This window comes from Ranitomeya imitator, chromosome 9, assembly GCF_032444005.1.
Source record: "Ranitomeya imitator isolate aRanImi1 chromosome 9, aRanImi1.pri, whole genome shotgun sequence".
NCBI lineage: Eukaryota > Metazoa > Chordata > Amphibia > Anura > Dendrobatidae > Ranitomeya > Ranitomeya imitator.
In genome coordinates, this window is record NC_091290.1 from 41,276,886 (window position 1) to 41,292,068 (window position 15,183).

At 42.3% G+C, this 15,183-nt stretch overlaps 1 protein-coding gene across 1 annotated transcript in view; it reads right to left on the bottom strand.

Annotated features, from left to right (window-relative positions):
- LOC138648843 (solute carrier family 22 member 6-B-like) overlaps positions 1-15,183 on the bottom strand; it is a 69,224-nt gene that overhangs the window by 19,924 nt on the left and 34,117 nt on the right. Inside the window, exons 4-5 of the mRNA XM_069738794.1 lie at positions 9,295-9,463; positions 3,176-3,296 (exon numbers count right to left, since the gene is read on the bottom strand). Of these exons, the coding sequence (XP_069594895.1) occupies positions 3,176-3,296; positions 9,295-9,463 (290 nt within the window). The remainder of the gene's footprint in view (positions 1-3,175; positions 3,297-9,294; positions 9,464-15,183) is intronic.

Sequence of the window (15,183 nt, forward strand, 5' to 3'; positions counted from 1 at the left end):
ATCAGTGTCAGCATACCTGACTCCTAGGGTCAGCAGCTACAGTACCAGGTTCTGCCCAGGAGTGGTACCTGGCAGCTACTAGCAGCCCAGTCTGTCTCCACCATCGGGAGCTCCAGTGAACAACAGGTAACTGCTTAGCTACGCCCCTTCCTGGGTAGACCTTGTCCTGTGGGACAGTGGGTCCACAAATCCACATGCGCCACTGTTGGGTGGAACACTTGTTTATCATGTAACAAGAGTGGAGTCTCTTGACTTCAGAGATAGAAAGTTTGTTACTTTCCTAGCTGTGAGATTGTCCAGAAAAACAAAGGATATAGATATTTGGGGGTAAATTTGCTGTACATACAATTTATATAGGATAGTTTTATGATGTTAAGTCCCTTTAAGAAACATATAATTGAATATGACAGTCCAAGAGAAAAGGCCAAAAAAAATGCACTTACCCGTGTTCAGTAGTCACAATTTTTATTCGGACATTTTCCAAAATATGCAGGGAGGGATGTGAAAAAAGCGGACAACGGCCGTTTCGTGCCTCAGCACTTCAACGGGTCCTACACACTGACTGGGAGCGGGGTGGAAATATATCAACATTTGCAGAGCTGTGTGCTTCTCCTCCCACTCTCTGTCAGTGAGGTAAGGCAAATCACCTGTTATCCAAATGTGAACAATAGGGAAACAAACCAACGTGAATTAAAACCGAGATTAAAAACAATCAAGCATGCCTCCTTTTACAAAGAGAAGGGAGGTGGATTTTACGTGGAGACGCTTTGGGACCTCTTGGTCTCAACGAAAGAATCGATATGGCAGTCTTTCTCTAAAAAATGTGAAAAAATGTGCAAAAAAAAAGGTGCCCAAAAGAAACATGTATAATGTTTTAATGTCTTCTGTGCTTGATTGTTTTTAATCTCGGTTTTAATTCACGTTGGTTTGTTTCCCTATTGTTCACATTTGGATAACAGGTGATTTGCCTTACCTCACTGACAGAGAGTGGGAGGAGAAGCACACAGCTCTGCAAATGCTGATATATTTCCACCCCGCTCCCAGTCAGTGTGTAGGACCCGTTGAAGTGCTGAGGCACGAAACGGCCGTTGTCTGCTTTTTTCACATCCCTCCCTGCATATTTTGGAAAATGTCCGAATAAAAATTGTGACTACTGAACACGGGTAAGTGCATTTTTTTGGCCTTTTCTCTTGGACTGTCATGTTTTACTGCAAAAGTTGCACCCCGTTTGAAATATAAAGGAATTTCATCGGTTCTCTCCTTAACAAAGGGTTGTTTTGACAATAGGGTCTAACCATAACAGCAGTGCGGGGTATCATTTTCCTGTTTTTGTTCATATAATTGAATATGTCCTAATATGCAGCCTCCTAACCCCGGTTTCTGATGGCAGAACAACCTCAAAAAGCAAGTGGCAGGATACCCTAAGACAGCATGAGCAATACAGATGGTTAAAGGAGAAGGAAGTGGTCCAAATTTAAAAATATAGGACCATTGTGAAAGGGTGGAACCCAAATTTGATTCATATTTAGTAATGAAACCAAAGATAGGGAGGAAAGAATTTAGTCAACATTTAGGACTTGGATTGGTCGACTACTGTTTTTTACATGTTGTCTCAAGACCTGGTGGCACGGTCCAATGAATATACCCATTGTTGGCACGCCATAGAGAAAATTGGCCCCAATAATGGATTATTAGTGAAACCAGGAACAGATCTTTTTAATAAAAATTAATGCCAACTGTGTACTGTAGATGGGTAGTGCGGCGAGCACTCTTGCCGAGATCCGAGGTGCTGGTGAAGTTGTGATGGCAGTCCCCATAGTAGAGTAATGTTCAATCACCGCACACTCTTGATAGATGCTTGTGAGGACTTTATTCATGAATTGTGTTATCGCTGCATCTATATCTGTATAATAAAGAATTGGTGCAGGGATAGAGAAATTGGTGAGGCGACAAGAATATTAACGTTTTGACCCTCATGGGGTCTTATTCATATAGTCGCTGTTGGCAAGGTTCAATGAACGGTATAAAGGATATTCTGCTTGCAAAAGGACACCTGGGTCCAGGGTAGGACCGGCACACCTGCGCCTTGGATTGTAGGTGTCCTTTTGCAAGCAGAATATCCTTTATACCGTTCATTGAACCTTGCCAACAGCGACTATATGAATAAGACCCAATGAGGGTCGAAACGTTAATGTTCTTGTCGTCTCACCATTTTCTCTATCCGTGCATCAATTCTTTATTCATGAATTGTGTTCTTGCTGCATCTATATCTGTACAATAAAGTCCTCACAAGCATCTATCAAGAGTTTGCGGTGATTGAATATTACTCAACTATGTATTGTAGTTCAGTCTACCAAATTTATTATGAATATTTAGACACTTTGTGCTTACGCCGACAATTTTGAAATTCGTCCTCTATAGCATTTGTTACACATGTATATGCCATCTAATCTTGACAGGGCAGATAGAAAATAAGTACGGTATCTGAAATGGTGGCAAATTTAACATGGCATTGTAAAAAAATTGTCAAAATGTAGGATTTAAAAACCATCCGTCTTGACGGTATTGAAGAAATGTACAACCATGAACACATTGTACCTGAAGCAATGCATCGGTGTAGGTACTCTAAGAAAGCAGAAGGTAAGTTCCTGGACGACAGATATGTCACCGAAGTGGTTGGTCTTGCTAATGTAAAGTCTGTACCAGTAACTCTGTTACTGAGTGTTAATTTGACTAGATTTTGGGTCCAGGATTTAGGAACAACTAGAAGTCTGGGTGGGAAAGGTCGTTCCCATAATCCAACATGGGGCTTGCAGGCCTAACATCAGCTGGGTTAGCTTAGCAGAGTGGAGTTGTGCTGGAGCTGAACAGAGGTGTTTGCCTGGTGAATGCGTATAATACTACTTGTGGCTAATTCTGCTTAAAATGTTGAGATTGGTGAGGCTGCTACATTTACTTTGTTTCATTGTACTTGAAGAAATTACTTTTCATATGTTATTCATTTGTACTGAAGTAAGGACTGTTTTCATTTTGGAGCTGTAAAGTTTATGATGGACGATAAACCTTATACTGTTTTGATATAAAAACCCTGTGCATGTTGTGTATCCAAGAGGCCACCAGAGAGCGGGAACCCCACAGTCTTCAGAACACAAGAATTTTCTGTGATGGACTTTACCTCAAGAGTTACAAAAGTTCCGTCTTTTTTACCATTGATCCTCGCAACTCGATTCAGGTTCTGAAGGGCTTCTTGTGGACGGTTCTTAAGTGCAAGCCACCGATACGATTCGGGGACCCACCTGGTTTTTTTTGTGAAAATGGGAAAGGGATATAAGTAAGAAAATAAGCATCATTGGCAAAAACAAAAAAATGGTTACATACTGGCTAAAACAACTTTCCAGCCTCATGTGCTTTGTTTTGTATTTGCCTAATATTTTTTCTCACTGTTGGTTTAGTAGTTTGTACGTATCATTCAATCCTTACTGTAACAGATTAGCTCTCCATGCACCGACTTCCTAATGACTGACAGATGAGTTAATATACAGCAGCCAATCAGAAGAGGCGGAGCTGCAGGAGGAGGCAGAGATCAGCAAGCTGAACCAATTACGAGACAGGGGAGTGCCTCAGACTATGTCAGACAGTCCCTGATGAAGGACATTGTGCCAAACGTGCGTCGGGGTGCGTGCCACGCATACACAGCCAACCAGGTAATATTGTATACCCACGCCTTGCTTTGGGCTTATGTGTTTTTTCCAAGTTTGGGCTAACGCCATGGGTGCCATGCTGCCACTACACTCATGTATCAAACCCCCTTAATTTATGGAATTTCTCCTAGCATGACTCCCCTGTGTTTCCATTGCTGTGCCATTATTAATTCATTTATACTGTAGCACTTGAGCACTCTATTCTTGGATACTTTATTTACTGCCCCCTATCCATCCATTCTGATATTTGCATACTACACCCTCCTTTTTGTATACTTAGTGCCTGGCCTTTTTTATTTTACTATTTATCTACCTGCTTTTTAATAATGTATTTATAGTGTATGACTCATATGATGTACTCTTGCTGTTTGTATATACTAGGCACCTCTTGTTAGTCGTGGCACCACTTCACCGTGTTTCTTTAATAAAAGGTGTTTTGATGCAATTTTCTTGTTTCACTCATCCTTTATTTGCATACACCCCTTGACCTATATTCGGGAATTTCTCTTTTGGGTTCACGGTCTATTCCGAATGGTCACTATTTACAATGCTCACATAGATATAGAACAATTAGTTGATGTATAGGCATTGCTTCGGTTCAGTATTTTGCTTATATTACGTCAGACGACCTGTAGACTTTGCAGCTAAACTCTAGTCACACCTCGGCTTTAACTAGGTAAAAACAGCCAGGTATCAAGATCAGAGGAAAATAAATGGCAGGTATACACTGCTTGTTAAGCTGACAAAGTGAAGAAAAGAGAAATCTAAATCACATTAATATTTGGTGCGATCACCATTTCCCTTTAAAACAGCATCAATTCTTTTTGAAGGAACTGAGCAGGTAGGTTGTTCCTAACATCATGGAGAACTGATCTTCTGTGGATATCAGCTTGTTCAAATCCTGCTGGCTCTTCCTGAAATCCCATGATGTTGAGACAAGTGCTCGGTGGGGGCCATATCAATACTTACAAGACTCCTTGTTCTCCTCTATATTGAAGATACTTATTAACAACATTATCTGTATGGGGGTACTGATGGTATTGCATGATGGATAAGTAGCTGCCTTTATTTTTCAGCATTGAGGACATAATTAATCCTGACCAATTATCCATCTCAATTTGCTGAAATGCAGCTCCAAACTGCAAGGAACCTCCACCATGCTTCACTGTTTCCTTGCAGACATTCATTAATTGTGCCATTCACATTTTGACTCATCAGTCTAGTGCACTCGTTGACATTTGTTAAGTATCCCAGTTCCTTTGTTTTCCTGCAGATTTGAGTTTCTTGTGGAAGGTTTGTTTTTTGGCCTCAATTGTTTAATGAAGACCACTTCTGGCCAGGCTTCTCCAAAACGTATATGGTTGCAGCTGAGTCCTAATGGTTGCTTCCAGTTGTGAGTTGATGGCACTGCTTTACATTTTCTGATATTGAATGGAAATAAGCATAATGTGTTTTTTTTTAAATCTTTTTCAATACGTTTTCTTGGTCGACCTCTGCGTCTACAATCTCCGACAAAAGAGCTTAAATAGCACATCTTGACACCTCAGTCGGCTTTGAAATAAATTTTTTTGCTGATGCAGTATAACTACCCTGTGTCTCATTGATATGCTCAGTCTTGCCCATATGTAAAATCTGTGATATGATATGGTCTTCCATAACATCACCTTTGTAGCAGATGTGGGCTATTTCTCACCCAGTTTTTAAGCTTCCTGGACAGTAACATAGGTAACATAGTTATTAAGGTTGAAGGAAGACTTTAAGTCCATCTAGTTCAACTCATAGCCTAACCTAACATGCCCTAACAGTAGCTGCTTTTAATGACTTTTTCGACCTACATGTGAAAATGATGATCATCATCACCTATTTGGTATAATAGGTTACTCATTCACCTGACTGTAATCCTACTGAATCTCTAGTTCTGCGCAAGTGTACCTAGAAGAATTGATTCTTTGATGCCATTTCGAAGACAAAAGGGCGATCACACCAAATACTGATTATATTTAAGTTTCTAATTCATTCATTTGTTTTACATTTTGTTAATTGACAAAAATTAACTGCTAACCCTTCTATCTTCAAAAGCATTTTTACTTTGCAGCATTTTCCATACCATTCCATACTTTTGCACAGTACAGTATGTGACGGGGACCTGTTCTTTAACTGAACATTTGTTTTATCAGTGACAATCCTCAATCAAATCTTAAAACTGTAAGATTATTTCTTTTTGAAACAGTAATGTTCAATCGTGATTTGTATTCTGCATGCAAATTAACTGCATATTACTTATGATGTACAATACAGACCAAAAGTTTGGACACACCTTCTCATTTAAAGATTTTTCTGTATTTTCATGACTATGAAAATTGTACATTCACACTGAAGGCATCAAAACTATGAATTAACACATGTGGAATTATATACTTAACAAAAAAGTGTGAAACAACTGAAATTTTGTCTTATATTCCAGGTTCTTCAAAGTAGCCACCTTTTGCTTTGATGACTGCTTTGCACACTCTTGGCATTCTCTTGATGAGCTTCAAGAGGTTGTCACCGGGAATGGTTTTCACTTCACAGGTGTGCCCTGTCAGGTTTAATAAGTGAGATTTCTTGCCTTATAAATGGGGTTGGAACCATCAGTTGTGTTGTGCAGAAGTCTGGTGGATACACAGCTGATAGTCCTACTGAATAGATTGTTAGAATTTGTATTATGGCAAGAAAAATTGGGAAAACTTTGAAAGTGTCCCCAAGTGCAGTGGCAAAAACCATCAAGCGCTACAAAGAAACTGGCTCACATGAGGACCGCCCCAGGAAAGGAAGACCAAGAGTCACCTCTGCTTCTGAGGATAAGTTTATCCGAGTCACCAGCCTCAGAAATCGCAGGTTAACAGCAGCTCAGATTAGAGACCAGGTCAATGCCACACAGAGTTCTAGCAGCAGACACATCTCTACAACAACTGTTAAGAGGAGACTTTGTGCAGCAGGCCTTCATGGTAAAATAGCTTCTAGGAAACCACTGCTAAGGACAGGCAACAAGCAGAAGAGACTTGTTTGGGCTAAAGAACACAAGGAATGGACATTAGACCAGTGGAAATCTGTGCTTTGGTCTGATGAGTCCAAATTTGAGATCTTTGGTTCCAACCACCGTGTCTTTGTGTGACGCAGAAAAGGTGAACGGATGGACTCTACATGCCTGGTTCCCACCGTGAAGCATGGAGGAGGAGGTGTGATGGTGTGGGGGTGCTTTGCTGGTGACACTGTTGGGGATTTATTCAAAATTGAAGGCATACTGAACCAGCATGGCTACCACAGCATCTTGCAGCGGCATGCTATTCCATCCGGTTTGCGTTTAGTTGCTCAATCATTTATTTTTCAACAGGACAATTGTTACGCTCACGCCCTGACTGGTGGGCGTGAGCTCGGGGGTTTTGTGGCCCCACTGTGCCACAAACCAGACTACCCTGGAAGGGGCGTGACTATAACAGCTGACTGGGTTTTCACTGGAGCCTCTGATGGTGAGGACAGGCTTGTGCAGCAGGCAGCTGCCAGGTGCTACTCCAGGGTGGTGTCTGGCTGTGGCTGCTGATCCCACTTGGGAGACAGGAACACCAGGATTGGTGCGGGCATTAGGCAGGACTGGCAGAAGAGCACGGCTGGAACACAGACGAGTAGGCTGGCACGGCTGAGACAGGGCTGGCAGAGACACGGCAGAGAACACAGGGCTGGCAGAGACACGGCAGGAAACAGGACTGGCTAGGACAGCAGGAACACAGGACTGGAAGGCAGGGCAGGAACGGCAGGACTGGCAGGAACACAGGATTGGGAGGCACGGCAGAGAACACAGGACTGGTTGATGTGGTATATGACGGAACAGGTAAGGGCCTGTTCACACTGGACGTGCAGGTACAGATATGTAGTTTGGAACACAGGGCTGGCAGAGACACGGCAGAGAACACAGGGCTTGCTAGGACGGCAGGAGACAGGACTGGCTAGGACGGCAGGAGACACAGGACTAGCTGATGAGATATTAGAATCAGGCTGCACTCAGATGACACCCGAGTGCAGTCCAATTGTCAGTGAGATGAAGGAACAGGTAGGGATATATAGTTTGGAGGAACAGGTAGGGACCTGTTCACACAGGAGAGGAGTGAAAGACTGCAGATAGGAATGAAAAAGCAGCAAGAGATAGCGTAGCGACAAAAGCTGAGCAGAGCCACAAAGAATGTGGAGAGAAGCTGCAGCAAGAGATACTGCAGAAGCTAAGCAAAGTGGAACCGCAAGGATTGCAGAGAGGAACTGCAGCAAGAGGTTTCTGCAGCAACGGGAGCGGAGCAGAGTAAGACGGAGCAGAACCGCAGAAGTGCGGAGCAGCGGTAAAGCCACCAAGATGCAGAGCAGGCAGAGCCGCAAGAGTGCGGAGTGTAAGCAGACTGAGAACACAAGGAAAGACACAGCAGGGAAGGAAGCCACAGACAAGGAGACCGAGATAAGACTAAGTACAGACAAGGCAATGGAACAAGACACAGGGACAAAGACACAGGGACCAGGATATTCTGCCTCCTGGAGGGCGGATAAAGATCAAGGCAATTGCACAGAGAAAAGCCTCCAGAGAGGGAGTAACACAGAGCTAGACCTGGCAAACTCAGAAGCAAAACACTAACTGAGCAAACACATTGCACAGGCCCAGACCACAGGGTGGAGCTGCCCTATATACAGGAGGCCTCTTGGTAATTGGCCAGAAGCACCTTAGGGAGGTGCACACAGTCTCAATAAGAATCCGGAGTGGCTGGCGCCGCCCCCCTATGCACACGGCCAGGAAGTGTACACAGAGCAGGCCGCCATGAAGCACATGGCATGGAACCAGCAGCAGACAGATCTCACAGCATGGCACTGGGTGAGTGAGTAGATGTAGCAGGCAGGTGGGGAATGGAAGGCCATGCAGTGATGCCGACAGGGTTGTTACAACAATGACCCCAAGCACACCTCCAGGCTGTGTAAGGGCTATTTGACCAAGAAGGAGAGATGGGGTGCTACTCCAGATGACCTGGCCTCCATAGTCACCAGACCTGAACCCAATAGAGATGGTTTGGAGTGAGCTGGACCGCAGAGTGAAGGCAAAAGGGCCAACAAGTGCTAAGCATCTCTGGGAACTCCTTCAAGATTGTTGGAAGCCCATTCCCGGTGACTACCTCTTCAAGCTCATCAAGAGAATGCCAAGAGTGTGCAAAGCAGTTATCAAAGCAAAAGGTGGCTACTTTGAAGAACCTAGAATATAAGACATCGTTTCAGTTGTTTCACATTCTTTTATTAAGAATATAATTCCACATGTGTTAATTCATAGTTTTGATGCCTTCAGTGTGAATGTACAATTTTCATAGTCATGAAAATACAGAAAAATCTTTAAATGAGAAGGTGTGTCCAAACTTTTGGTCTGTACTGTATATACCTCGCTATAATATAAAATTTGACACATAGACAGATCTATAATGTAAAGAAGGATGGATTCTGTTTTATTGTATGACTTTGTTGTTCTAAAATATATTTTTTCTTCACCTACTGTATATTATTGTCTAGATAATTCTATGAAACCATTACCTACCATGCCAGAATCGAGAATATGAAGTAGGGTAAAGAGAGTGCTAGCTGCAGCCAGCGCCAGTCTGTTATAACATAAGCCACTCCTGGCAGAATGATTTGTCCTAAAGTTAGACAGGTTCCTTGAAAAACTGGCACAATTACAAGATATTTCTTTGGAATCCATTCCATAGCTGCAAGAAATGAGAGCATCAGTGATTGTGACCTACAGTGGGTATGGAAAATATTCAGACTCCTTTTAATTTTTCACTCTTTGTTTCATTGCAGCCATTTGGTAAATTCAAAAAAAGTTCATTTTTTTTCTCATTAATGTACACTCTGCACCCCATCTTGACTGAAAGAAAAATAGAAATGTAAAAATGTATAAAAAAAAAAGAAAAAACTAAAATATCACATGGTCATAAGTATTCAGACCCTTTGCTCAGTATTGAGTAGAAGCACCTTTTGAGCTGGTACAGCCATGAGTCTTCTTGGGAATGATGCAACAAGTTTTTTCACACATGGATTTGGGGATCCTCTGCCATTCTTCCTTGCAGATCCTCTCCATTTCTGTCAGTTTGGATGGTGAACAGACATTTTGCAGGTCTCTCCAGAGATGCTCAATTGGGTTTAGGTCAGGGCTCTCGCTGGGCCAGTCAAGAATGGTCACAGAGTTGATCTGAAGCCCCTACTTTGTTATTTTAGCTGTGTGCTTAGGGTCATTGTCTTGTTGGAAGATGAACCTTCGGCCAAGTCTGAGGTCCAAAGCACTCTGGAAGAGGTTTTCATCCAGGATATCTCTGTACTTGGCCACATTCATGTTTCCTTCAATGACAACCAGTCATCCTGACCCTGCAGCTGAAAAACACCCCCATAGCATGATGCTGCCACCACCACCATGTTTCACTGTTGGGATTGTATTGGGCAGGTGATGAGCAGTGCCTGGTTTTATCCACATGTACCGCTTAGAATTATCACCAAATTGGTCCATCTTCGTCTCATCAGACCAGAGAATCTTATTTCTCATAGTCTGGGAGTCCTTCATGTGTTTTTTTAGCAAACTATGCAGGCTTTCATATGTCTGGCACTGAGAAGAGGCTTCCGTCAGGCCACTCTGTCGTAAAGGCCCGACTGGTGGAGGGCTGCAGTGATAGTTGACTTTGTGGAACGTTCTCCCATCTCCCTACTGCATCTCTGGAGCTCAGCCACAGTGATCTTGGGGTTCTTCTTTACCTCTCTCACTAAGGCTCTTCTCCCATGACTGCTCAGTTTGGCTGGACAGCCAGGTCTAGGAAGACTTCTGGTGGTCCCAAACTTCTTCCGTTTAAGGATTATGCAGGCCACCGTGCTCTTAGGAACCTTGAGTACTGCAGAAATTCTGTTTTAACCTTGGCCAGATCTGTGCCTTGCCATAATTCTGTCTCTGAGCTCCTTGGCCAGTCCCTTTAACCTCATGATTCCCATTTGGTCTGACATGCACTGTGAGCTGTGAGGTCTTATATAGACAGGTGTGCGCCTTTCCAAATCAAGTCCTATCAGTTTAATTAAAACACAGCTGGACTCCAATGAAGGAGTAGAACCATCGCAAGGAGGATCACAAGGAAATGGATAGCATGTGACTTATCCCCTTTCTGACATTAGACGTACTATCCCGTCGAGGTGGGGTGGGCCCGTATGACCACCTACGGGATAGTACGTCATATGCAATCGGCCGCGCTCACGGGGGGAGCGCGGCCGGGTGTCAGCTGACTATTGCAGCTGACATCCGGCACTATGTGCCAGGAGGGGTCACTGACCGCCCCTGGCACATTAATCCCCGGCACACTGCGATCAAACATGATCGCAGTGTTCCGGCGGTATAGGGAAGCATCGCGCAGGGAGGGGGCTCCCTGCGTGCTTCCCTGAGACCCCCAGAGCAACGCGATGTGATCGTGTTGCTGCGAGGGTCTCTTACCTCCTCCCTGCAGCAGGCCCGGATCCAAAATGGCCGCGGGGCTGCATCCGGGTCCTGCAGGGAGGTGGCTTCCCGGCGCCGCATCCGTAGCGACCTTTCCTATAAAACTGTCCCACTAGTTAATAGTTAACCCCTTTAGTGAACACCGTAAAAAATAAAAAATGCGGCAAAAAAACAACGCTTTACTATCATACTATCTTTTTTCCCCCACAAAAATTAATTTTTATTTTCACAGTTCTGCATCATAAACTGTAGTGAAACATTTGGGGGTTCAAAGCTCTCACAACACATCTAGATGAGTTCCTTAGGGGGTCTACTTTCCAAAATCGTGTCACTTGAGGGGGGTTTCAATGTTTAGGCACATCAGTGGCTCTCTAAACGCATGGCATCCCATCTCAATTCCAGTCAATTTTGCATTGAAAAGTCAAATGGCGCTCCTTCCCTTCCGAGCTCTGCCATGCGCCCAAACAGTGGTTTACCCCCACATATGGGGTATCAGCCTACTCAGGACAAATTGAACAACAACTTTTGGGGTCCATTTTCTCCTATTACCCTTGGTAAAATAAAACAAATTGAAGCTGAAGTAAATTTTTTGTGAAAAAAAGTTAAATGTTCATTTTTATTTAAACATTCCAAAAATTCCTGGTAAACACATGAAGGGTTAATAAACTTCTTGAATGCGGTTTTGAGCACCTTGAGGGGTGCAGTTTTTAGAATGGTGTCACACTTGGTTATTTTCTATCATATAGACCCCTCAAAATGACTTCAAATGAGATGTGGTCCCTGAAAAAAAAATGGTGTTGTAAAAATGAGAAATTGCTGGTCAAGTTTTAACCCTTATAACTCCCTAACAAAAACAAAATTGGTTCCAAAATTATGCTGATGTAAAGTAGACATGTGGGAAATGTTAATTATTAAGTATGTTGTGTGACATATCTCTGTGATTTAATTGCATAAAAATTGCGAAAAAAAAGTTGGAAAATTGCGAAATTGTCAAAATTTTCGCCAAATTTCCGTGTTTTTTTCTCTCAAATAAACGCAGGTAATATCAAAGAAATTTTACCACTATCATGAAGTACAATATGTAACGAGAAAACAATGTCAGAATCACTGGGATCTGTTGAAGCGTTCCAGAGTCATAACCTCATAAAGGGACAGTGGTCAGAATTGTAAAAATTGGCCCGGTCCATAACGTGCAAACCACCCTTGGGGGTAAAGGGGTTAAATAGGAGTGTCTGAACAAAGGGTCTGAATACTTATGACCATGTGATATTTCAGTTATTCTTTATTACATTTGCAAAAATTACTACATTTCTGGGGGGGGGGATTCCAGTCAAGATGGGGTGCAGAGTGTACATTAAAATTAACTTTTTTTTAATATACCAAATGGCTGCAATGAAATAAAGAGTGAAAATTTTAAAAGGATCTGAATACTTTCCATGCCCACTGTATGTCTATATTACTTCAACTATTTCTACCAATGTGATTTCTTACTCCACTTCTGAGCCACTTCTCCCCCCCCTCCACATGCCTCTTAAACTGATCATTTGTGCTAAAAAAAAAAACAAAAAAAAAAAACACAACAATTTATGTTGATCAAGATATTTGCCAGCTCACTGAGGGATTAAGTTACAGCTGCCTGTTGAATACCTTGGTAAGGCAAAAAGGAAGGAGGAGCAGACTGAAAGATAGAAGCAGGGAGACAAACAGACCATGCTACTGAATTTTAATGTGTCTTATTTCACCCCAGAGCTGGATTCATCACTACACTGCTCAGTACTGCTGTATAACATTATTTATGATGTGACTGCCTACAGAAAATATGCAAAACTTATTCAAAGTAAAATCTAAATTTGATAGGAAAGGTCATGCATAAAATCAATTTAAAAAGAAAGACCAAATAAAAACAGTGACTTAGGGACATCAGTGTAAAGGTGTAATCAAAGGACGTACGGTATATAGTTTCAGAACTGTTAGCACCATGTATGCTGAAAATGCTCAAAAGTTTTAACTCTGCTCAAACAGAGGTTACTAGTATAGTGAGTGGTGATAATACTAATATGTAAATCGATAAGTGAAAATCACGTAGGAACAATAATTACCCACTCGTCTAGATTGATGATTGTACCCCAACACGCGTTTCGCGTCCTACTTTGTTAAAAAGGCAAAATGTCCAAGGGGAAAGGCCATCAATGTAGAGATTCCCTTTGATGAAATAATGAGAGTTAATGTGCATGGCCCTCAATCTAGAGGGTGGGTAACTATTGTTATGTGTTCCTGTTGACAAAGTAGGAGGCGAAACACGTGTCTAAGTGCTGTAATCAATCTAAGGCCGGCCTCACACTAGCGAGTTTTACGGACGTATGAGCGCATTAAATACGTCCGTAAAACACGCATTACACACGGCCCAATTATTCTCTACACATATGTATATATATTAATATTTCATCCAGCGCTAGATAGCTTTAAAGCCGGTAATTCAATTGCCGGCTTTTGCTATCTCCTTCCTAAATCCGACATGATATGAGATGGTTTACACACAGTAAACCATGTCATATCCCTTTTTTTTGCATATTCCACACTACTAATGGTAGTAGTGTGTATATGCAAAATTTGGCCGTTCTAGCTATTAAATTAAAGGGTTAAATGGCGGAAAAAATTGGCGTGGGCTCCCGCACAATTTTCTCCTCCAGAGTAGTAAAGCCAGTGACTGAGGGCAGATATTAATAGCCTGGAGAGGGTCCACGGTTATTGACCCCCCCCCCTGGCTAAAAACACCTGCCCCCAGCCACCCCAGAAAAGGCACATCTGGAAGATGCGCCTATTCTGACACTTGGCCACTCTCTTCCCACTCCCGTGTAGCGGTGGGATATGGGGTAATGAAGGGTTAATGTCACCATGCTATTGTAAGGTGACATTAAGCCAAATTAATAATGGAGAGGCGTCAATTATGACACCTATCCATTACTAATCCAATTGTATGAAAGAGTTAAAAAAACACACACATTATTAAAAAGTATTTTAATGAAATAAACACACCGTTTGTTGTAATATTTTATTGTACGCTCAATCCACTGGCTGAAGACCCTCGCTCTGTGACAAAGAAAAAATAATAAACCAACAATATACATACCTTCCGAGGATCTGTAATGTCCCACGTTGTAAATCCATCTGAAGGGGTTAATTTTTATTACAGCCAGGAGCTCTGCTATAATGCAGCTGTGCTCCTGGCTGTAAAACCCCAGCGAATGAATGGAAACTAGGTCAATGACCTGTAGTTACCTTCATTCGTGGTGAGGCGCCCTCTGCTGCTTGTCCTCATATGAACTCGAGCCTGGGAACTTTTCTGATATTTTCCCACGCTGGAAGGACATCCAGCAGAGGGCACATCACCACGAATGAAGGTAACTACAGGTCATTGACCTAGTTTCCATTCATTCGCTGGGGTTTTACAGTACTCGCAGTACGGATGCCATACGGATTACATACGCTGACACACCCTGCCTACGGAGGAGATACGGACCACTATTTTGGGGACTTTTCAGCGTATTAAGGCCGTAAATTACGGACTGTATTTTTATACGCTGAGTGTGAGGCCGGCCTAAAGCATGGGTTATTATTGTACATACGCGATTGTTACTTACAAAGGTATTTGGATATTATATTGGTATTATAGTGCTGTTATTACTCACTATATTAGTATTCTCTAACTGTTTGAGCTGGAATATCACATTTGAGCATTTTCAGCATATATTGTATTATAAGCAGGCCAGAAACTATTGTACATGCTTCATGCATTTATACCTCTGTATTGATGTCCTTATATCAATTTTGTATTATTTTTTTTCTTTTTAATCAATGTCATACAAGTAATCTAATAAAATGTATATTATGTATATTTCTATAGTTCCCTTTCAATAAGTGTTGTACATTTTCTGTAGGGTATACAGGCAATTTTCT